Source organism: Schistocerca piceifrons, chromosome 4, assembly GCF_021461385.2.
Source record: "Schistocerca piceifrons isolate TAMUIC-IGC-003096 chromosome 4, iqSchPice1.1, whole genome shotgun sequence".
NCBI classification, from domain to species: Eukaryota; Metazoa; Arthropoda; class Insecta; order Orthoptera; family Acrididae; genus Schistocerca; species Schistocerca piceifrons.
In genome coordinates this window covers 582,882,030-582,907,227 of record NC_060141.1, presented here as the reverse complement: position 1 = coordinate 582,907,227, position 25,198 = coordinate 582,882,030, and the positions used below count along the sequence as shown (strand labels likewise).

The 25,198-nt window shown below is 43.1% G+C and overlaps 1 protein-coding gene across 1 annotated transcript; it reads left to right on the top strand.

The window, feature by feature from the left end:
- Nucleotides 1-375: 375 nt before the first annotated feature.
- On the top strand, nt 376-23,597 carry LOC124796031 (c-Myc-binding protein-like). The gene is made up of 2 exons (XM_047260116.1): nt 376-588; nt 23,394-23,597. Exons 1-2 carry the CDS (start codon nt 376-378, stop codon nt 23,595-23,597), a joined length of 417 nt encoding a protein of 138 aa, XP_047116072.1.
- The last annotated feature ends 1,601 nt before the right edge of the window (nt 23,598-25,198 follow it).

The window sequence follows — 25,198 nt, the reverse complement described above, 5'->3', positions numbered from 1 at the left end:
GTGTGCTGACCAGACGCCCCTCCTATCCGTATCCTCAGCTGAGGATGACATGGCGGTCGGATGTTCCCGATGGGCCACTTGTGGCCTGAAGACGGAGTGCATAGTGCATAGCTTTCCGAAAGAAACGTGTTGCGTTACTTATTGAACGCCTCTCGTAATTACTCTGTATTTGTTTCCCAAACTCGGACATGTTGTAGAGGTTAGCACAAACAGGTAAGCGATGAATTACGGCACTAAACCAGTTGAAATCTGTTTGGAATCGAAGTTGACTGTGTGTAACGTAAAATAGGGTCATTGTTTTGGCGGTGATCAACAGAGACGGCTGTTGCCTAGCAACTAAAGGTTCCGGAGGTGCTTTAGGTCGGCGTGTGGCCAATGGCTTCGATCCGGGAGGTGGTGGACGAGAAGCGCGAGGAGTTCCGTCAGTACCTGGAGCGCGGCAACGTCATGATGTCGGTGACGAGAGCGCTTGTCTCGCTCTACGACGAGTACGAGAAACCTGAAGATCCCGTGGAGTACGTGCGCAAAGCCCTGGGCGACATCCGGCCCACAGCCGCCGAGATGGAGAGCGTGCGCGAACGCCTCAAGGTGAGACCTGCGTCTGGGACTGGTGGCTCGCTTCTTAGACATTTTGTTTCCATGTTACCAGCCTTCTGACTGGCTTGATCTGGTCCATCACGACTTCCTCTCCTCTTTCAATTCCTTTTGCTCAGAACTGCGCTCAATCTTAACATAGGGGACACTGTTGTAGCTTGGAACACTTAACAGACTTCCGCCTCTAGCCCAGCTTCGTAACAGAAGTTTAACATATTTTCTTACTCACTCTTTAAATGATAAATTCAGTTTCTGTGTGATACAGTCTTTTTCATACTGTGGAAAAGTAAGGTTTTTCCAAATGTGTAAAAGCGTTCCAAGGAACAACATGACCATGTGCCTAGGAACATACACTGACAGGGAAATCGGTAATTTACAAGAATGATTGCTTATCGAAGTCGCGGGGTCCAAACGACACATATCGAACGTGCGATAGTAAATCGATCATGCGAGTATCGTTGCGGGCGTTATGATCCATTATTTGTGATCGTCGTTTTTATATGTTTTCCGTCATTCCTTTAGTTGCTCTAAATTACATTCCTCCGCGCTTGGGAAACGCAGACGATTTCAGTCGATAGTGAGTGTGAGGTCTGTTATTCCTGACGTTTCTTCGGCAGATTCTCTCACATGGAAAAATCTAATTTCATGCTTATCCAGAGTAGAAAATTGTTTGACTTTCTGTCGCAAATATGGAGTACTACCGGACGACAAAAGGAGGGAGTGTATGGATTATGCTGGTGCGAAGTGTGTAAAATCCATAAGAGGAGTTTCGATGCCGAAATACAGTTTCAATTTCATTGAGGAAAGTGCGGAAAACGGTTTCAGGAAGAATACGTGGTTCTACTCTTCCAAATTATCCATCCAGACCAGCGTAATTTTTCTATCTTGCTGGATTCGAGACTACACGTTGCAAACAACAGAATCGGAAACTGAGTTATCTGCTAATACCGTGTGTGATTCTTTCGGGTTTTTGCAGAGAAATCTGTTATCTGGTTGTGACAAACGACAGTGTACCAACTGGTGGAGCGAGTAATGTTGTGAAAGTGGGCGAATCTCATATAGCTAGAAGGGAGAACCAGAGAGTACGACCTTCAAAGAGTGAAATAGATCATATTTGGGTATTCGGTGGAATAGAAAGAGAGTCCCGGAAGTGTTTCGTTGTGAGAATATTGTCCCGAGACAAGGTGACTTTAGTGGGTCTGATAAAGCACTTCATGCTGCCTGGTACTAAAGTCATTACAGACGGTTTTCAGTCCTACAAGACTCTGAAAGATGAAGGATTCGACCACGAGTTCGTGAACCACTCCGTAGAGTTCGCATCTTTGGATGATGCTAGTGTGCACACGCAGAATACCGAGCGCCTATAGAAATTTGTGAAGTCTTCCATTACAAGAGAAGGGCGTCCAGGACAAAGAGACGGACTGTACTTGTTTCAATATCTCTATTTCCACAACTTGCGTTTGCAGGGAAAAGTTAACGCATGTGACACTCTGCCGATGTTCTTGTGTGATATTGGCGGAGTTTACGCAGGTTATGGCAAAAAGGGAACTGTCATTGTAGCGTACACGTCATATGGACTTTCTCATGACGACACGATCGACAACGAGTAAGGTAAGTCGTCTCCTTTGTAATTAGAAGTATTTTTTTTAACGCTCTTCTTTTGTCGTTCTGGTAGTGACCACCGTAAACATACTCATAACGCCCGCGACGAGAGTCACACGATCGTTTACAATGGCACGTTCGATATGTGCCGTTTGGTCCCTGCGACTTCGATAGGCAATCATTCTTGGAAATTACCGGGTCGCAACAACAAGAAGGAGCTGCGCAACATAAACGAAAGTTGGTAGTCTTGTTTCTACATCTGATAGATAATGTCTATTTAAATTTCGCGCCAGTCGCATAACTATAGCGTTAGTAGCTCCAGTATGAGGATACAAATTAGTTTTGCTTTAAATACATGCTGTAACTGTCGTGAATGTTAGTTGTCTTTGAGACTGAATTGGTTAGTTGATATTAGGCAAGAATACTATGAAGGTGGCAAAGACGCCATTATATACACCTCACTGATTCTAAACTAGGTTGTGGAATAGGGCTACGAGAACCTGGATGTTCCTTCTGCGGTATTGCAGAAAGACTTGGCTCGAGCCGGCCGCAGTGGCCGTGAGTTTCTATGCGCTACAGTCTGGAGCCGAACGACCGCTACGGTCGCAGGTTCGAATCCTGCCTCGGGCATGGATGTGTGTGATGTCCTTAGGTTAGTTAGGTTTAAATAGTTCTAAGTTCTAGGCGACTCATGACCTCAGAAGTTAAGTCGCATAGTGCTGAGAGCCATTTGAACCAACTTGGCTCGAATGTAGCAGCTGTACATGCTTGCTGACAGCGGTGGTCACGATAATGTACTGTTGCAAGATAATTCTGCTCTGGACAGCCACGCGGCACTATCGAGAGGGAAAACCATTCTGTTCGGCCTATGGCTCTGGCGCGTCGTACTGCATCTGCAGCAGCCATTTGGGCAGCTGTTGGCACCACAGAGACACAAATAAATGTTAGAAATCGGTTACTTCAAGGACGGAAGACCTGTAGCGTGCATTCCACTGACCCCAGACCACCGTTATTTGCTGCTTCAGTTGTGGCAATCGTGAGTACATTGCAGGACAGAGTTGAAGACTGTTTCGTTTTCTGATGAAATCTGGTTCTGCCTCTGTGTCAGTGACGAGCGTGTGTTGGCTAGGAGGAGCCCAGTTGAGGGCCTGTAACCAACCTGTCTGCGTTCTAGATACGAGGGTCACTCCAAAAGAAATGTACACTATTTTTGTAAAAATACTGTTTTCATTCTGCATGTGTGAAAGTTTCACAGTGTGTAGATACATCCTTCCCACTTGTTTTCAAACTTACTTCAACCTGTTACCGTGAGTGACGTCGTCACAGAATGTCTTCAATATGGCTGCTACACTTGACGTTCGTCAGAAGCAACGTGCTGTCACAGAATTCGTGTGCTGTGAAAACGAGACAGTGGGAAACATCCACAAGAGGTTGAAAAAGGTTTGTGGAGATGCTGCTGTCGATCGCAGTACAGTTAGTCTATGGGCAAGTAGGTTACGTGATGAAAGCGGGCACGGCAATATTGAGGATTGTCCTCGCAGCGGCACACACTCCAGACAATGTGCAGAGAGTTAACGAATTGGTGACTGCTGACAGATGCATCACAGTGAACGAATTGTCACGCTACGATGAGATAGGGGAAGGAAGTGTTTGCAGAATACTGAAAGAGTTGGCGTTAAAAAAGGTTTGTGCCATGTGGGTTCCCAGGATGTTGACAGTGGCTCACAAAGAAACAAGAAAAACGGTATGCATTTAACTTTTGCAACAGTACGAGAATGGTGGAGATGAATTTCTTGGAAGAATTGTGACAGGTGATGAAATATGGCTCCATCATGTTTGACCAGAGACGAAGAGGTAATCAATGGAGTGGCATCATGCAAATTCACCCAAGGAAAGAAAATTCAAAACCGCACCTTCCGCTGGAAAACTTATGGCTACGGTGTTTTTCGATTCCGAAGGACTCTTGCTTCTGGACATCATGCCAAGTGGAACCAGCATAAATTCTGATGCATATCTGACGACACTGAAGAAACTTTAAGCTCGACTGAGTCGTGCTCGACCACATCGGCAAAAGCAGGATGTTTTGCTGTTGCACGACAATGCACGGCCACATGTCAGTTAAAAAACCATGGAAGCGATCACAAAACTCGGATGGACAACACTGAAACACCCGCCTTACAGTCCTGACCTGGCTCCATGTGGCTATCATCTCTTTGGGAAACTGAAAGACTCTCTTCGTGGAACAAGGTTTGAACATGATGACTTCCTTGTGAACGCTACCAAACAGTGGCTCCAACAGGTTGGTCCAGAATTTTACCGTGCGGGTATACAGGCCCTGGTCCCAAGATGGCGTAAGACAGTTGAGAGGTATGGAAATTATGTGGAGAAATGAAAATATTGTTCCTAAAGGATGTATCTACACACTGTAAAACTTTCAAACATGTAGAAGAAAAGATGGATTTAAAAAAAAATAGTGTGCATTTCTTTTGGAGTGTCCCTCGTACAATGGACGTATAGCTGGAATTTGGTCTGGTGTGCGATTTCGTATTACAGCAGGAGCATCTTGTGGTTATTCCACACACCGTGACTGCAAATTTGTACGTCAGTCTGGTGATTCGAGCTGTTGTTCTGCTATTCATGAACAACATTCCAGTGGTTGTTTTCCAACAAGATAATGCTCTCTCACATACCGCTGTTGTCACACAACGTGCCGTACAGAATGTAGTCATGTTGCCTTGGCCCGCTCGGTCTCCAGCTCTGTTTCCAATCGAGAACACATGGGACATCACGGGACGACAGTCTAGTGTCATCCACAAACAGCATCAACCGTCCCTGTACTCACTGCCCAAGTTCAACAGGCATGGAACTCCATCCCGCACACTGACATCCGGCACCTGTGCAACACAATGCATGCACCTTTGAATACATGCATTCAACATTCTGACGGCTACATCGGCTATTAATGTACTAGCATTTCACATTTGCAATGGCTTATCTGGCGGTTATACTCGTATTAACATGCGATCTTGCAATGTTAATGACTCATCTTGACAAATGTATCCCCGAAATTACATTACTCTACAGTAATGATTTTTTTAGTGTTGAAATTTTTTCACTCCATGTATATTCAATTGAAATTTAAATGTGTTGCACCCAAAAAATTCTATCAGTATTGTATTTAGATGTCTGTCCGTTACATTATTACTCTCCTACACGCAAATAATCGGTAAGTGAAATCAAATTAAGTGGAAGTATTAATAAAAACCCGTTACAAGTTAAAACCCGACTGCACTCCGCGCTAGTCCTCGCAACAAGAAACAGTACTTGGTAGTACCTGAAATTGAACCTGGGTCCGCCGCGTGAGAGTCAGAGACGCTGACCACACGGCTACAAAGGCCGGCTATTATCAGTCTTACTTAATTTTACGAATCTTTCTGTAACTTCACATATCGCACGGTTCAGTTCTTCTGTTTTTCCTGTTTTCTGACAGCCCACGATTCACCACTATACAGTGCCGAGCTCCAGACATACAAGTTGTTTATAAATTACGTATACAAAAGTAACCTTTTATTAAGAAAAAAGTAAATAACTTACAGAAGTGTTTGATATAACACTGAATGCAGTATATCTTCCAGTTTTATTTACAGATGTTCAGTGTTATCTTTTGTAACAAGACAAATTTTCTATATGTAAACAGTTTCCTGCAAAGTTCTACGAAGCAAGTATCGATGTGTGGTGGCAATTGCCTGTGTTATGAGTTGCCACGGCTCGTCGACGTTTCTCGGAAGCGAAAGACCAGACACTTTCGCTTTAATGTAACCCCATACAGAGAAGTCCACTGGGATTAAATTAGGAGATCGTGTTGGCAGGATATTGTTCCACCATGTCCAATCGAAGGTAGCACATTCCTACGAAGATACACGACAACTTCACGATGATAATGTGGTGGTGCGCCATCTTTCTAGAAAGTAAAATCTGTGCCCATATCATGCTGTAATTGCGGCATTAGATAACGTTAGAGCAGGCCCTGGTACGATATTCCAGCTACAGCTGACTCGCCAAAAAAGAAAGGACCCAGGAGGCACTGTCACTGAACACATTTTTATTAAGAAAATCATCTTCAGTCAGCATTTGTTAAACATTTCTACGAGGTGCTTTGAATAAGTAATACATTTTTTCTCTACCAAGTTCGGTTAGAAATGTAGAACTGTTGTGGGACATCGTGGAGCATTCCCTCTTCAGCATGTACAGTTTGATGAAGTTCCGATAGTTGGCGGCGCTATACGCAGCCTTCAAAATGGCGTCTGCAACGGAGGAGTGTTCCAAGCAGGGAGCTGTAACTGTGTTTCTTTTTGCGGAAAACCAAAGCGTCACAGATATTCGTCGGCGCTTGCAGAACGTCTACGGCGAACTGACAGTGAACAAAAGCACGGTGAGTCGTTTGGCGAGGCATCTGTCATCATAACAACAAAGTCGCGCAAACCTGTCCGATCTCCCGCGTGCCAGCTGCCCCCACACAGCTCCAGAAATGTGGGAACGTGCGGACACTCTCATTGGAGGCGCACGACGTGTCACATTCAAACACTACTATGGTCAACTGTACATCTCTGTCTTATGGTGCTGGCATAATCGTCGACCAGTTGGGGTACTCAAAGGTGTGCGATCGCTGGGTTCCTCGCCGGCTAACAGAAGAGTTCCATCTACTTGGCCCAATGAAGTATGCTCTCTGCTGGAAGCTGTTCGTGCATGGTGAAGAGGTTATCATGCAGCAAAGCGTTGGCTCTGAAGTCGACCAGTAGAGTGGTACCATGCTGGCAGTAAGGCGGTGTAAGGCCGTCGCACTGAACGGAAATTATGCTGAAAAAATGGAGTTTTGTAACCAAAAGAGTGGGGAATAATTGTTTTATTGGAATCCTCAATAAAACCAAGCTGCTTTCAGGAAAGAAATGTGCAATGTAATTGAATGCCTCTCATATAAAGCTCGGCTCATTTTTTTGTCAGTTTCTTTTAAATCTTGCAACAATTCCAATTTCTAAGGTTTGAGTGATAGGCGTTTCCGTAATACCTTCCACACCGTAACACTAGACGTACTTAACTGTGATTTGGAGCACGTCTCGTTGATTTACCCGGAGTACGAATGTAAGATTGTTCAAATTGTTCAATTGCTGCGACAGAGACTGCCGGCTGACGCTGGTACACAGGCAGTTTCGGTGAAACGATTGCACTAATTAATAACAGTTTTCCTTTGAGGCGGTGGCTTGCGATATTTGGACCTGAATTGTCTCTGAACTGTAGTAGCGGATTTGGTTTCATGAAATGATGAACAACACTGCGCACGCACTGCACCGTCATACGAATCCATGATGGCTGTTCTATTAATTCATTCGCGCATTTCACCTAGCGGTGACGTCGGGAACTAACAGTGTTAGGCGGGAATAAAACTTGAACATATGCTGCATTCAGTGATGCATCAAAAATTTCTGTAAGTTTTTACCCTTATCACAGTTAAAGATTACTTTTGTATAACTAATTTATAGACATCCAGTACATTGTCAGAAATTTCTTCCTCAAATCAAGATGTGTGTCTAATAGTAGTTGACTTCTATTAGCGAAGAATCGGCTCTCTGTGCTAATCCGCTACATGTATGATTTTGCTTCCGAAATAGCAGAATTCCTTGACTTCATCTACTACGCGATTCCCAGTTTTTATGTTGACAGTGTCGCTATTCCAATTTCTGCTACTTTTCATTCCTTTCGCTTTTTTCAGGTTTTCTCTCCACCCATATACTACAGTCAGTAAAATGTTCATTCCATTGAACTGATCCTGCAATTCTTCCTCAGTTTCAGTGAGGTTAGAAATGTCATCGGCAAATCTTATTGATATCATTTCACCAGGATATTTAGCGCCACTCCTGAACGTGTTTTATGTTTCCGTTATGGCCCTTTCGATGTATAGGCTGAACGATATGGAGAAGATGGCATTCCTGCCTTACACAGTTTTCTGTCGGGCACTATCCATTAAAAGTAACCGGACAGCCTTATGAAATATAGAACTGACCACTAGATGTCACAAGAGGCGCTTCAGTCTGGAACCGCGCGACCGCTACGGTCGCAGGTTCGAATCTTGCCTCGGCCATGGACGTGTGTGCTGTCCTTAGGTTAGTTAGGTTTAAGTAGTTCTAAGTTCTAGGGGACTGATGACCTCAGATGTTGAGTCCCATAGTGCTCAGAGCCATTTTTTGATGTCACAAGATGCGGACCCGCCAGTATAAAAGGAGGTGCATCGTGCTGTCACTAGAGAAGCAGTAACAGCACAATTGGTGGGTCAGGAGAGATCACTGACTTGGAACGTGCACTAGTCGTTGGATGTATAATGTGACGCGCCTGCCGTTGTTCTGGCGTTATATGGAGGTGGTCTTCTTAAAGGTTTTTGTGGTCGCCGATAGTTATCTATCGTTACTTATCTATATTATCTGCCTGACCGTGTTGCCGTATCTTGAGGCATCAGCCTTTCTTGGAGAAGCAAAGTTCGTACCAGCTGGGAATCTGAAACACCAATTACGAATTCACGTGCTGCTTCTTTAGGGCACGTGTATTTCACCTCCATTACATACACTCCATTTTATATTTTACTACATCATGCGACTTTAATAGAGTTCACAATACAGATTGGTCTTTCCTATTTGCTCTCCGTACACCCTCTCTGTGTTTCTCTCGAAAGGTGAAATCACGACCATTGTCCATGCTCGGCGAGGTTCCGTGGTTCGCAGCGAAACTCGGAGGTGAGACAGCGCTTTCACAGAATCATTGCCACGATCAGCAGGTGTCTCCAAGAGCAGGTTCCCAAGTGCTCATCGTCCCTGCCTTGCAGATACGCTGCGTCCACTTTCGCTCTCGTGACATGCGCAAAAGAAATAGAAAATTTCCGCACACATGTGGGTCAAAGACAATTCACCGTTGTGTCCCCCCTAATCTTCACCTCTACACCCTTCATCTCCTTTCCCAAGGTGGCTTCTGTCGACTCCTCCTCCCAGATGATGTTCTCTCTCCCTCCATTTATCTCTCCTATCAACTCTGATCCTCACCTCCCCCTCCCTTCCTGTCCTTTCCCTGGGCTCCCTCTTCCCCAAACCTTTCCATCCAGGTTTTTTCCCCACCTACCCTCTCTCTGCCTTCCTTCTCTCCCCCGATCCTTTTTGCTCTCACCTCTCCTTCCTTTCCCACTCCTTCTCGCGTCTGCCCAGCCCCTCCTTTTCTATGTCCCCTCCCTCCTTCAGCTCCCCCGCTTTTTTCTTTTCTCTCCTCCCCCCTTTTCCCTATCATAGGTTTGGGTCCCGCCTCCCCATCTGCAGCCTTGTCACCTATATAGTGCTGTTATAAGTGAGTGTTCTGTGTTGTGAGTCCCCTGTCAGTGTTGCAAACGGCCACCATACTGAAACTTCCTGGCAGATTAAAACTGTGTGCCGGACCGAGTTTCGAACTCGGAACCTTTGCCTTTTGCGGGCAAGTGCTCTACCAACTGAGCTACCCAAGCACGACTCACGCCCCGTCTTCACAGCTTTACTTCCGCCAGTACCTCGTCTCCTACTTTACAAACTTCACAGAAGCTCTCCTGCGAACCTGCCACCATACTGTCGCTCATTGTGTTTTTTATCTCATCAGAAACCAGACTGTCGCCATATTTTTTAATTGTGCCTGTCTCCTTCTTGTGTATCTTCATCTGCATCGTCACCTCAGTGTTTTTATATTTTAAATTCCAAAACTTTCCGATATTTTACAGTTTTCCACAGTGTCACCGTTCTGTCACTTGTTTTTCTTGTTTGTTTATATTCTCATTATGTTTTTTTAACTTTTCTGTAGGCTGCAGAGCAGCATATTACACTGCTGGCAGCATTCAATAAACGAAAAAAAAAATCAAAGACGAACACTCACTACAAGAGCAAGATGCTTGCTCAAGGTTACGACTATCCTTGATCAGTTAGAGAGATAGTGGGAACAACAGATAATTATCTGCAGATTGATAGGTTACGCCTCACGGGTCACCTGAGTAACAAATCCACCAGGGACACTTCAACCGTTCTAAAACTGAAGAAGTCGACTCTTGCTGATGTGATGGTAATGAACAGCCACAGCTAATTCAAGACCAGGGAGACCTCACGTACTGACGGACAGGGACCGTCGAGAATTGCAGGGGCTGCTTGTAAAAAAATTGCATGAAATCAGCAGAAGGAATAACTCGTGAGTTACAAAGGGCTACTAGCAGTGCAGGTACCAGAATGACTGTGCGTAGGGAGTTAAAAACAATGGGTTACAATGGTCGAGCTGCACATTTCTGTAGCCGGTGCTAAGTTATGCTTGAGGTGGTGTAAAGAGCGACGCCAATAATGGTTCAAATGACTCTCAGCACTATGGGACTTAACATCTGAGGCCATCAGACCCCTAGAATTTAGAACTACTTAAACCTAACTAACCTAAGGACATCACACACATCCATGCCCAAGGCAGGATTCGAACCTGCGACCGCAGCAGTCGCGCGGTTCCGGACTGAAGCGCCTAGAGCCGCTCGGCCACAGCGGCCGAAAGAGCGTCACCACTGGACAGTGACTGACTGGAAACGAGCGATCTGGTGTAATGATGAATCACACTGTATCCTGTAGGAATCGGATGGAAAACTTCGGGTTCTGCGAATGTCTGGAGAACAATATCAGCCATGATGTGCAGTGCCAAAAGTGAAGTGCGTAGTAGGTAATATAAGGATATGTGATTGTTTTTCGTGGCTAGGTTGTTGCCTCCGTATTGTACTTAACACAACACTAAATGCCAAACGATGTGAATACATTTTACAGAATTGTTTCGGAGATGATGATTTTTGTATCAGCATGAAAACACTCCCTGTCACCAAGGCCGTGGTTTGTGGACAATTACATTCCTGAAATGGACTCGCCTGCCGAAAGTCCGGACCGGAACGCAGTTGATTATCTTTCGGATGAATCAGAACGTTAACTTCGTTCTTGATCCTGGCTTGCAACATCTCTACCTTCTCTTCTTTCGCCTCTTGAGGAATTCTTCCATAGACATGCAGATACCTAATTGAAAGTATCCCCAATAGAGATCAAGCCGTTATAAAGCCGAAGGGTGGACACATTCCATACTAATGTCAACTAATAGGTATCCGGATAATTTCGATAAGATACTGTACATTTTTCTGCTCTTACACGGCCTGAGTCTGGGTTTTTCGTAGTTGATGCAAAAGCGTCTACCTATAATCTTTGTGACAGTGTAAGACCAGGTCTCCTAGTGTAAACACCAAGGAAGGTGGTACAGAGCTTGAGACACTGGATTTTTTTCCGCAAAATCGGGGTAAAATTTCCACTCTACTTCTCTCACAATTAGCTTTTCCCATTTTTGTCTAAAGCATTTTAACCGAATTCCAGGCTATTAACTGAAAGAAGGCCACGAATGCTTTCCTTCCTCCGGTTTATTTTAGACTGTGCTCAGTTTTCTATTATGGACTCATTATCTATGGCGTTTCCCACTTCGGGTCTAGTTCGAATGTTGCTGGTTTATTTCCTTACTTCGCTTCTTTTATTACACAAGGTGGTGCAGTCAGAAACAGTCCACCTCCAGTTTGAAAGCGAATGCAGTATTTCGACTTCTGAAATAGAATAAACAGGTAGGACAAAGGACAGTTTTATGCAGTAAACGATTGTTGGCATTTTTCTGTGAACATTTCAGTTTATTTTACCAGGGAAGTTAGACTTTTCTCTTTGCGGTCTGCAAAATGACATTCTGGATAGAAGAAATAATTGAAATTGAGAAAGCGTATGTGAAAACAAGCTCGATTAAGGAAACTCGCGAGATTTTCGAAGTCAGGTATCCAGATAGAGGACTATTAGCAAACAGAGTAATACAGAGTCTGTATAAAAACTGGCGCATCTACGGATCTGTGGAAGCGTAAGAAGGAAGTGCAGACATTTGCCGAAGAATGATTCAGAGCCCAAGAAAGTCTACACGTAAATTGGCCCAACAGGCGCATGTAAGCAGGCTGAGTTGCCAGCGGATATTGAAAGGTCTTAATGCGAAGTCATATCGCGTGACAGTTGTGCGCTAATTACTGGAGGATGACTGTCAAAAGCTGTAGATTACTATACATAACTTTTGAATAACGTCAACGATGGTTTGTTAGACCATTTCCATCACGCCATGACGCGTGAAGCATGGTTTCATCCCTCCGGTCACGTGAATTCAAAGAACACGAAGTATAGGGCAACGGAGAACCCTAACCTAGTGTGTCAGCAACCACCCCATGACGAAGAAATCAGTTTTTGGTACATTGTAAAAACAACGCGCATCAGTGGACCGATATTTTTTGAGACAACCCTCAACATGGTTGCATGAATTGGGATTTTTGATACGTTTTGTGCTCTACTCTCTCAATATGAAAGACAATACTGCTTCTTCCAGCAAGATGGGACATCAAGCTACACACGCCAGATATCACTGGAACTGTGCATGACGTCTTCACTGAGGAATTAACTGTCAGCTAACATTCATGGCCACCACGTTCGCCGGATCTAACAACAAATGTTTTTTCCTGTGGGGACACTAGAAGAGCAAGGTCTCTGAAACAAATACACACACAATACAGGAACAGATAGAAACACAGCCGTGAAGTTGCTGCCATTGATATCCGAACTTTATGCCGGGTGTGTATGAATACTCTTAGACGTGCACAGCCGTTTACTGATGGGTGTCTTTCAACACCATCTACAAATGCATTCTTCACTGTATTTCTCATTTTAAATGAATGGTAATTCAGATTCAGCTCTCCGTTTCTGCAATTTCACTGTATTTCCGTTTTTATTACACGGGATACTTTTATCTGCGTCATCCTGTATTTTCTGCAAACCAAGTTCATATTTTAGTGACTGTGATCGTGATCGAATAATTTTGAACCACAATTGTGTTTTTACTGATTTTATTCGTATTTGACGGCCGCTAGCTATCACTGATTTAATTCTGGAGACGGTGGGCGGAACTTTCGTTATCTACGTGACCGCAACTGCACGTCATGCAGCGATCGCTCTACACACCAGCCCGGAGCAGTCAGTGGTCCATCCCGCCAGCTCCAGCGCTCAGCAATGCTATCTCTTCTTCTACCTGTATTCCAGTTATACAGTTTTTACTGTTGTTTTACTTTCACGTGTCCTTCAATAACTATCTTGCTACTCCATCTACAGAGCACGCAACGGTCTGAGGATCATCAGACATCGATGGAAGGCGAACAATGTCTTTTAAAATAAAATATTTTATGTGTTCTAGACTGCTTTTATTATATTTTTAATGTTCTTAATGAATCATTGGCGCTTCACCGATTGTTTGATAAAACGAAATTTACCGACACTTATATCCCACAACGTCAGTCAGAAAGGTATAGAGGGAGTTTTTGTAGAATTAGGAATAACAACAGTAGATTTAATAGTCTGGCCACGTCGTGAGAGTGTACGGTTGCCTCACTCGGCAATGTCAATACCTGAGAGGCCAAATATTGTATTCAGGTCTCAGTCTGACTTGACTCCTAATCTGAAAGTCTAACTAGTAACCTACCTAAGGGACACACTATGATTTTGATCGGCTTTTAATACGTTGTCGTGCAGAGCAAAATAAGAGACACACACGGATTTTATACATGCCCATACTGCCTTTAAAGGTGTGAAGCCCCCCCTTGAAAAAAACGGAGTTTAATATTTCTGAATGGATTGCGTTAAAACGCTAACAGATATAAGAGAACTTTCAAACAAAAGTTCTATGTGTTTTAATGCACCTCACAACGCTTCATCCAGATTTTACTCAAAAATCATTTTTTACAAAATACCATCTTCCACATTATTTTTTCATTTCGAAATTTGACTAATAGTAAAACGTTGTTGTTGTTGTGGTCTTCAGTCCTGAAACTGGTTTGATGCAGCTCTCCATGCTACTCTATCCTGTGCAATCTTCTTCATCTCCCAGTACCTACTGCAACCTACATCTGTCTGAATCTGCTTAGTGTATACACGTCTTGGTCTCCCTCTACAATTTTTACCCTCCACGCTGCCCTCCAATACCAAACTGGTGATCCCTTGATGCCTCAGAACATGCCCTACCAATCAACCAACGTATATCATCATTAACACCAGATTCAGTCATATATGATGAGGTGGTATACCAAACATGCATTTGTCAGAAATGAGCTAATAAGCTAGAAATACCTCTACATTACGGTACGTGCTCCCGATATGTATCCACTTCAATGTCAACTGTCATATTGGTTTGTTTAATAAGTCGTTCTCCATAACTATGTTCTAAATGTATATGCTCCATATATTGTTCTGTATGTATATATATTTTCTTTTAATTTTATGAAATATAAAATAAATTATGTTGCATTTGTGTTTCCGTTTTTCATTAGGTGATCGGTATTTTTTTTGTTTTGGTTTGCAAGTTGTAACATTTTCAGAGTGAATTATGTTCTATTTTAGATTGCTTGTACGCAATTTTTGTAACATCATTGTAAACCTGCACGATAATGAGATAGCACAGAACTGTTACGATAAAAAATTCTGAATGCATTTTTTTTTTTTTTTTTTTTGCTCACCAAACACATCGGACAGTTGCAATTTCATGACAGGAGTCACATACAGGATCACAGTTTTTAAAGCAATAGTGAACAGGCGTCTCACATTTAGGTGGTTTCTGTTCAATATAAGCTCTCTTGTACAATGCGTATTTAAAAAGGTTGTCGAATCTGCGAGAAGAAAACTAATTGTGAATTACGGATTGAATTTTTACAATATTATTTCTTAAATGCGAGTTAACATCGTAATTATATAATTACATCTGAAGAACGTTTCGAGGCTTTTTCCACGGCCAAAATGTATATATGTCTTGTGGCTGAATCATACCAGTGCTTTCGCAAGAAATCTTTTAAATATTCACTCGTTTTTCATGTTTATCAGTGGTGTTAATTTTTTTTTTTTCATTTTGCCCTACCCATGAATCTAAACACAAGACAAATTGTTCAGTCGTATTAGGTATGTGAACCAGTTCAGAGAATTTGCTTATGAGCTACGCTGCCAATTTATCGAACGTAGGAGCAAATACAAGGATAATATCTGCTGTGTATGAATCTTTTTGGACTTTTAGGCAGAACTTGCCATCTTCTGTTTTTTTTTCAAAATTATGAGTAAGTGGGTCATAAAATTTACCCCTGCAGATATAATGGACCGTATTGTGTAAGTATGTGTTTAAGCATTCAGAGATTTTGCTAGAATTTCGACTTTTGATGTTCCTCTGAAGGATAATGTTCGTCCTGCATGCATTTCCAAATTGAAACCTGACTTGTCAGAACTATACACAATGGAGTTTCCAATCATACACTTTTTGATTACACAGTCTCCACAAATTCGTAAGATTTTCCGCTCAGTTCTTCTTTATTCGCTAACTGAGCTTGAGTGATGACTTTATTGAGTTTTTTTAAAACAGTCCGGTGTCTTACCTTAAAATTATGAATACATTTCGAGAAAGCTTTGTATAAATGCTGTGGTAAATTACAATCATGCATTGATTGTAAATCACACCTCTTTACATCCAGATCATGTATTGTTACTGATTCTCAGTTTGAAATGTGCCTAATCATACTTGGAAATACCTAATAACTTTTCATTTCTCGTTCAACTTACAACAATTTGTGCATCCCATTTATACAGATCTTCTCCTTTGTGCCCTTTCTGTATCTGTGTTTTACACTTTCAAATTATTTTTTACCAGAGTGTCAAATTGTAATGGCTTTTTGTTTTTCCTCAAGATTTATGTCATGTTTTGCTTTTTTAGCGTATTTTACCGTTCCTTCATAATCCTCTTTGTAGTGTTCTTCCCTTAGAACAGTGTCTGAAATTTCAGTTTCGATTTAAAATCTTAAAGTAGTGTGCTTTTCGTGAATACGTCATTACAATAGAACCTACAGCCACATTTTATAACTGTGATACAAAAGTTATTTCTTTGCTAGTGATCATAGTTTCAACATTATATTGTGGCTAATCAAACTTTGCACATAGTAAACGCAAAAATGTCCCCAGTTCGCTGCCCGTGCGCTGGGGAACATTGGTGCGGTGAGAGTAAGAGAGCGGATTTCTTTTCTTCCCTCCCGCTCCTGTCGCAAAATTGCAATTGTCCGATGTGCTTGGTGCACAGAATCAAAGTGTATTCAGTATTTTTTCGACCCAAACAATTCTGCACTTCCTCATTGCTGTACAGATTTACAGTAATGTTACAAGAGTAATGCTTAAACAGTTTAAAATAAAACGTAATTATGCCTGAAAAGGTTACGACTTAAAAAAAAGAAAAAAAGAAGAAAAATACTGTTCACCAAATGTAAAAAGAAAGATGAAATAGAACACAATAAATTTTGTATTTCAAAAAATTAAAGAAAATATATATATACATATACAACAATACGGGTAGAATATATATTCAGAGTACATTTATCTGAGAAAGATTTATTAAACAACCAAACATGACAATTGACGTTAAAGAGGACACATATCGGGAACACGCACAGCAATGTAGAGGTATTTTTGGCTTATTAGCTTATTTCTGAGAAACGTGTATTTGGTGTATAATTTCACCATATATGCCTGAATTTGGTATTGATGATGCAATACGTTTTGCTGTTTAAAGCCCATCAATCTCGTAATGTATCCCTTAGGTAGGTTTACCTGTAAGTAGAGCACCAACGCTAAGCAATGTCGCCGGAACTGGGCTTAATTTCCAGCACGGGCGGGAGTTTGTCGCTGTGTGTCGGGAACCGTGTCCGTAGTAAAGACAGTGGCGTATCGCAACGTAAACTGCGTGATGCTGAACGTAGCAATTCTTCTGCTAGTGTTAAAAACGTTTTATTGCAATGTGCTTTGAATGTTATGAAGAATCGAGTGGAAGTATATCAACAGAAGTTTGCTCTGTCGACTAATAAGTGAAAGCCTTTTGTGTTTACATACACGCGATCATGAATAATTAACGAGATATTTGTGACTGTATCACTGAGAAACTTCTGTAACACTGCCTGACTAAAATCTCTGTCCTGTGTAGGAAACTGTTAACTGATAGTGCTATGCGAGTATTTGTAAATTTTTTGCGGTATTTGGACACGAAATTTTCTGGGATTACTTGTCTAGAGCGACCAAGAATTAATTCTGGCCACACCCCAGCTATTTCCAAATATGCATTGCAATTTGGTTATTTCATTGAAGGTTTTTCAGAATATAAGCGAGTGTATTTCTGAGGTCGCCGGGCGTTACTCGAAACTTGGCTTGTTAAGAGAGCGTGCTGAAAAGTAAAGCCGCCGACTTTATGCTAAAACTCTTAAGGTTTTTTGAAAATAAAACAAACGTTATTAACATTTTACTTATTTATTCTTCATGTCTACATACTTATTTCCCAACACAGTCACCCCTCCGACGAACACATTTCTCCCAAGAAGAGACCAGATTGTTGATACCTGTCACTATAGAAAGTCTGACTTTGTTGACGGAGCCACGAACTTACCTCTGCCTGCACAGCTTCATCGCTGTCAAAGTGAAGTCCTCGAAGGTGTCGTTTTGGAAACATGAAAATCGGCTGGAGCCAAGTCGGAACTATATAGAGGTTTATAGTGAACTCACGCTGATGTCTTTACCATCAAATAAGACTGATCCGAATATCTTCATTTATACCCCACAAGCTCCCATGTGGTGCATGACGGAGTGTACACAGTGCTACTACGTCATTTCCTTTCCTGTTCCACTCGCAAATGGAGCGAGGGGTGAATTGTCCAATACCTCTATTCGAGTCCTAATTTCTCTTATCTTGGCGGTCCTTACCCAAACTGTACGTTCTCTCCAGTAGAATCGTTCTGCAGTCAGCTCGAAATGCCTGTACTGTAAATTTTCTTAATAGTGTATCTTCTCTCTAGCAGTTCCCATTTGTTTTCACGAAGGATCTCCACAGGACTTGATTGTTGGTCGAATCTACTAGCAAGAAACTAGCAGCACGCCTCTGAACTGTTTCGATGTCTTCCTTTAATCTGACTTGGTGGGATTCCCAAGCACCGGGGCAGTACTCTAGAATGGGTCGTACAACCTGAATAAAGTCTGCTTGGGAAGCTATTGGGCGCCATCTGCGCGCCCATAAGCCACCACCGTGCGGCGAGGAACTTGTTGAATCCTTGTTAAGTTGAATCGCTGCTGTATTGCGTTCCAGAGATGGATCATCATTCTGTTGACGACGTGGTCATACAATTTTGTCTCACGGTATATTATCAGGGCATACTGAGAACTAAAGCCTCGTAATAGTTTTATGTTAAAGATTTTTAATCAAAACAAACTTTATTAACATTCGACAGCTTTACTCTCCTTTTCTACAGATTTATTTCTCAGCGTAGTCACCCTGGTGACGAACACATTTTTCCCGATGAGAGTTCACTTTATACTGTCACTGTAAAATATTTTACTATGATGACAGAGCCACAACCTCATGTCTGTTTGTACTGCTTCATCACAGTGAAAGTGAAGTCCTCGAAAGTGTTCTACAAGTTTTGGAGATCTTTCCTGAGAGCTGTGCCTGTTACCCGACGATTTTCTTTGATGATTTCATCGACCCGATTCCGATGAGGCTCGTCGGTTGCTTTTCGTCGTCGTCCACGCCGAACCCAGACACACAAGTTGCGTTCATCACCACCGTTTCCTTGATTACGAGCACGAACAACCGACGTCGCACATTACTGATGTTAATACAATCATCACCGTACAAAGCTTTTACTCTTCTACGGACTTCACTTGGAGGCAAGTTTTCTGCGATTAGAAACTCGATTGCAGCACGCTGTTTCTCACGCACCGACATACTCGTAGTTACGTTACACACCGCCATGTTATAGGTTTCAATTCATCGGCCTCTAGAGGGCAGAAAATGACATCGTAGTCAGAAAGCTTTTTTGTTTTCTTTATTGTCATTTGATGCCCCTCGCCCCATATGGGCGGGAGTGGGCTGTCAGCGGTTAGAAGTCGCTTGTATTCAGCGATATGAGAGTAAAAAGTTTAAAACATATTATAAAAGTGAACACAGCAATTGACAAAATGAATAACTGACACAATAAAAAGACGTGGATTCAGTTGAATTTATTTAAAATATAATAATCGGGTTTGTTGATTAATTAAAAGATTGACACAGATGAAATGGCAAATGAGTATTTCACGAAAGATAAAAGACAGAGGGGCAGTTGCAGAAGTTAAAAAATTAATAAGCTAGTGCGTTGACTGATTAAAACAGATACATAGATGAATGAAGTCATGAAGGGGCATATACTGCCAGGAAGAAGGGCATCAAGGGAATATAGCAGTTAGGCTAGAGCACAAGAGAGTGTTGGTGCGGGTGGATGTTTAGTGGAGGAATTCAGGGGAGTGGAGACGGATGCCATTCCGGACCACGGCTTAGAATGTCGGCGGAGACGAGTGGAAGGGAAGGGAGTCCTGATTTGTGGAGGTGGGGTGCGTTCTGTTTTGATCTGTTAGGACGGGTATATATCAGGTTGGATGTAATGGTCGGGTAGGGGAAGACGGTTAAAGTTTCGTTGGGAGAGGATATGTAGAGTGTGGAGGGGTAGCATTTGCGGAATGTGGTGGGAGAGGTGCGGCAGAGTACAATGAGTAATGAATAGGGGAAGGGGGGGAACAGGGGGTGGGTAGTGTTGAGCTTACAGATAACGTAGGATACTCGGAGGTGCTCCAGATGGAAGAGGATGGAGCGGAATTTTATAAGTTGTTAGAGGATGTGGGTGGGGGAGGGTATATGGATTCGAAGTGCTAGACGGAGTACATGGCGTTCGAGGATAAAGCGATGGAGGAGTGGAAGTCCATAACACATTTGCATAGCAGAGGACGTGTCGGACCAAAGATTTATAGGTGTGGAGGATTGTGGAAGGGTGCAATCACCATGTTCAGCCGGTTAGTAGCTTTAGTAATTTTAGTCTATTGTGGGCTTTCTGTTGAATGGTTAGTAGATGGGGCTTCCATGTTAGTCGACGATCAAGTATTAACCTGAGGTATTTTAATGCTTTACTTAACTGGGTAGGACGGTCGTAAAAGGTAAGATAAAAGTAGCGGAGTCAGAAGCTGTGGGTGGTTCACAGGTGGTCGACCTAGTAATATACTGCGCGGTTATAATTAAACTTTCCCTATTTAATACGTTATAACACGGACACTAATTACTGAGCGAGGATCAGATTTGGTAGCATTTCCGTCAAGGTAATGGAGAAGAGAAATAATGCAGAATCAGTTCAACTGATACACTTTTCATGTGTGGATAGGGTACATCACACTATTACATACTGATACCATTACTGCTACAAAAGCGGCTCAATATGGCGCCCATCCGTGTCCAGAAGTGTCTGAAGGTGCAGGATTGAGTTCTGCATGTCAGAACGAAGCTTGTCTATAAGTATGCTGGCTACCTCTCTTGATATGCTGCGCTGCAGATCAGCACATGTGAATGTTCCCATGGAAAACCCTGTGCTTCAGGTAGCCTCACAACCAGAAATCACAGGGAGTGAGACCAGGTGATCGTGCCAGCCAAGCATTTGGAAACGATCGGCTGATAGTTCGATTGTTTCCCAATGTGTTTTAGAGAATCCGGTGACCTTCACGAGCAATGTGCGGTAGGGGCCAATCTTGCTTGAAAACTATTGAGTTTAATGAATCTGTCTCCTGTAGGGCGGGTATGACGTTCTGGCGAAGCATATCGCAATAACACTGGCCATTGACATTGTATGCCTTTGCTTCTTGAGTGCCAACTGTTCAAAAAAGAGTGGGCCAATTATGAAAGTAGCCATGAAACCACAACATACACTGACATGTTCACCATACAGAGGAACTTCATGCATAGTGACTGGAGATGTAGATCCCCACGATCAGCAGTTCTGCGTGTTCACCTCGCCCGTCAGAGATAAATGAGGTTCGTCTGTCCATAGGATGGTCCAGAGCCAGCCCTCGTCAACTTCAATCATTGTGAGAAAGTGCAGAGCGGAATTAACACGTCGTTGTGCGTCCTGTCGTGCAAGCTGCTATATGATACGGATCTTGCACGGATACCACCTGAGAATCATTCGAAGCACAGTGGACCACGGGATGTTCAGCTGTCATGAAACAACACGCACGCTGCCTGATGATTGGTAACTGTGTGGAGGGTTGTCTGTCATAGCAACAGTGATTTCATCAACCACCTGTGGAGCAACCGGTCTTTGACCTCTTCCCGGAGAGATGCCCAGTTTTATAGTTGATTGGAACTTCTTCATCATGCTCCGCCTAACAGGTGGAGAAAGAGGACCCTTCCATAATCTTTCAGCTGGCGATATTCTCGAAGTACAGCTGCAGCATTATGTTGTTTTGATAATAGAGCTTCACCAATAATGACCTGCTCCTTTTGTCCAAACTCTTGTTGACAGGTCAACAAGTACACTGCGACACGCGAGATGTTGGGGGAAGGGACTAAACGGCGAGGTCATCGGTCCTATTGGATTAGGGAAAGATGGGAAAGGAAGTTGGCCATATCCTTTCAAGGGAAATGTCCTGGCATTTGCCTTAAGCGATTTAGGGAAACCACAGAAAACCTAAATCAGGAAGGCCGGACTCGGATTTGCACCGTCGTCCTCCCGAATATGAGTCCAATGTGCTGGTCAGGTGTGTGAGACTATGAATCACAATGACTGATCACGGCACCTGGTGGCCGTAGTTGGAACTGGATGATGGTACTGTTATGCATGGAAGTCATGCACCCAATACTCTGAACATTAATGCTACCAAGTTTGGTACTCACATAGCGATTAGTTTTCGTGTTACAATTTGTTAAATAGAGAAAGTTTAATTATAATTACCCAGTACATGTAATACCTCAACCAATATTGAGAACAGAATAAAAAGTTCTGTAGCTTTACTTTTCAGGATACTGTTGCACATGCCATTACCACCTGATTTAAGACTGTGATAACTGCGTGCTATCACTCCACACGTATAACTCCCTCACCTGTCCTACCCTCTGTTATGCAAGCATTACCTGGATCTTCCCCCCCCCCCCCACCCTCGCTTTTACAAGGCCCTCCAACTCCTCGAACACCACACACTATGCCTTGCCTTCTGTATCCGCTTTCCTTCTCCCACACAACTCCTATATTACCTCATCCCTTTCCCCCAACTCCTCCTTTTCCTCCAACATCTCTGCATCCATTACACTGTCAGCATGCTTGACCCTCCTCACCCCCTGGTTTCCTCCTTCTTTGCCACCCCCCGCCTGTTGCCGCGCCTCTATCGCTGCATCCATCCCTCTCTCCACCTCCACACCCTCCATCTCCTTCATCAGGGCAATTTCGAGCGCCCCCACCCCTCCAAGATGTTGAACTTCGCTGTGACATCTGACCTTCCTTTCAACTCTAACTTGGCCTTGTTTGCCAGCCCCTTCCCCTGCCCCTCCTCTCCCCTCCTTCTCCCAGAGTGGATTTCCCTCCTTTCCCCGGAGTCTCTTCTCCCCCTCCTACGCTGTTTTTCTCTCCGTCCCTTCCCTCCCCAGCAGTCCCTCAGCACCCCCCCCCACCTCATCCCCCTTTCTCACCCGCCTCCTCGCCTCCTTTTCCCTCCTCCCTTGTCTGCCCCTCTGGCAGATCCTCCCAGGTTTTTATTCATTATCAGTGTGCTGTGTTAGTGTTGTGTTTCGGTGCCGTTATACAGTGTCCTCTAATGATGTGGTTTTAATTGTGTGCTCGACCTGTTTATCGTCCACGATTGTTCCGTGCTATGCCGTCCATCATGTGGCTGCTTTAATCGTTATGCTTCGGCCGTACTTTGGCTGGTGCCTTTTAATCCAGAGTGTGTTTTTTTTGCGTAAATTACTTTTTTACATTTGTACCTCCGTTTTACTGTCACCGCTTTGTATGCTTTCTTTCTTATGTTCCGACTTTTTTGTTTCTATATTCCGCCATGTTTTCTTCTTTATATTGTTTTAAATGTCTTCCTGTCTACTTATGTCTCTCGGCTGGAGAGCAGCGCTTATGCTGCTGCTAGCCTGCCCCTGATGGGGAATGGAAATAACGATAAGGGGGAAAAAAGAAGCGCGTTATCAGCGTGTACTGCTGCGGACAGGAAACCGAGTCGATACTGGAGGAACTGCGCCAGAGGAATGACGTGCTCCGAGGCCAGCTGCTGAAGCTCGACCCAGACAGCGAGCTGCTGGCTCATCCGAGGGCCGGGGACGACCTACTAGATGCAGACGCCGTCGCCGCCTACCACAGTGCCCACGACGAGGTCGTTCTGGCGCCTCCTCCCACGCCGACGGTTATACACTGAAACCTCGCGGCCGACCGAGTCGGTGCACTCCGCTTGTATCCACCGTTGCTACTCAAATTCCTTGGTAATAAAATGAATGCGAATGTGACGCATCACTGTACAGAGTTTATTATTGGAGTGGCTTTCACGAAACTTGACACCTCAATGTCACATCCTCTTCCTGCAGTCCACCGGCGCCAAGTACTGTGATTCGCCCACCTCACACTTTTCTTGCCACATATACCTTTTAACAGTCGGTCAGCGCCAGGTGAATGTTCAATGTTTCCGTGCGATATCGTGTGTCCACGTGTAATTTCAGTCTTACGTGGACTGGAGCACTGACTCATATTTGGTGGTGAGCCTAATGCAGGAGCAAGAGATAAGCACGGCAGGAATCGTTGAAACAATTGGTTCTCGGTTATATCGGTTTTTCTCACGCCAGTTTAATGTGACTGTTAAAACCGGTTTCGAAATAACCGATTTTCGGTTTCCTTCTTATTATTTCCTGTAATAGACGTAGGAATGGAACAAACATTGAAAAATGTTGACTCTCTCAGTTTCATGGTACATAGAATCATAATATTAAAGCACACTGCACATATACGTGTACATTATAAGCCAACACACATGGCAACAGGGACATTATTATCTCAGTAATGCCGTACTAATTCTTATGCCATGCGTTTATTGCTTGTTCCTGTCGGTATTATTAAAAGAATAGCACTGATCGCTTTTCACATTTTCATGTTTCAAACCACTGCAACTTTCACGAATAAAAATTACACATTTTTAAAACAGGTTTACTTAGAAACAAAATATTTCAGCACTGCTTCTATGGCTAATCAATACTTCCGCTTTTTACTTGGTTATTAGTAAAAATAATAAAAAATACCTCCTATAACAGAGACCAAACAAAATCTAAAAATACCTGTTATTCAGAACTGCAATACCTATATCGGTATTAACCGGTCACATTTTCTCATGACTAGCAACACCTACACCGGTCGGTGTGCTTGAAAGGCAAGTCATTCGAAAACAATTGAGTTTGTCATATGGAACGTACTTAAGATATTCTACTCATTTGGTCAACAGTGTAGAAGCCAGGAATAATATAAATTTTTCGCAGTTTCATAAAATGAGAACAAAACCTTGTTGTATATCCGAATCGACTGTATTCCTCATTAACAGTGCAGTAACATCGGCAGAATCTTTAGGGATGACCATATGTTTTGATTCTGTAAGAATGGTATGTAAATGAAAACGGAAACTACGGAAGTTGACGATTTTTACAAAACGTTGTACTTTGATAGTGTGGCGGAGGAGAGTATCCGACCGCTAGAAAAACAGAGTGATCCCCGTGAAAAATCTGCCTCAGAGACATTTGTTCCTTGTTTTCTCCGCTCATCTGGTTTTCGATTCAGGAAGTATAATGACGGACAAATTTTTTTTTTAGAATACACAGACATTGCAGCAGCAAGAACGAAGTTTTGTGTAATGTGCACTTTCTGCGTGCTGAGGACAATTGTCTTGTAGCATACTTCGCTAAAACTTGGGTTTCAGAAGGCCACACACAAAAACATATTTTGATTGACTTCAACAGTATTACTGCACTGAAAGTACGT

What these genes read in the sequence shown, in the direction of transcription:
- LOC124796031 (XM_047260116.1), top strand. Translation starts at nt 376, where the DNA reads ATGGCTTCGATCCGGGAGGTGGTGGACGAGAAGCGCGAGGAGTTCCGT. An exon ending in GCGTGCGCGAACGCCTCAAG is followed by an intron (nt 589 to 23,393) that starts GTGAGACCTGCG and finishes TGCTGCGGACAG; the next exon opens with GAAACCGAGTCGATACTGGA.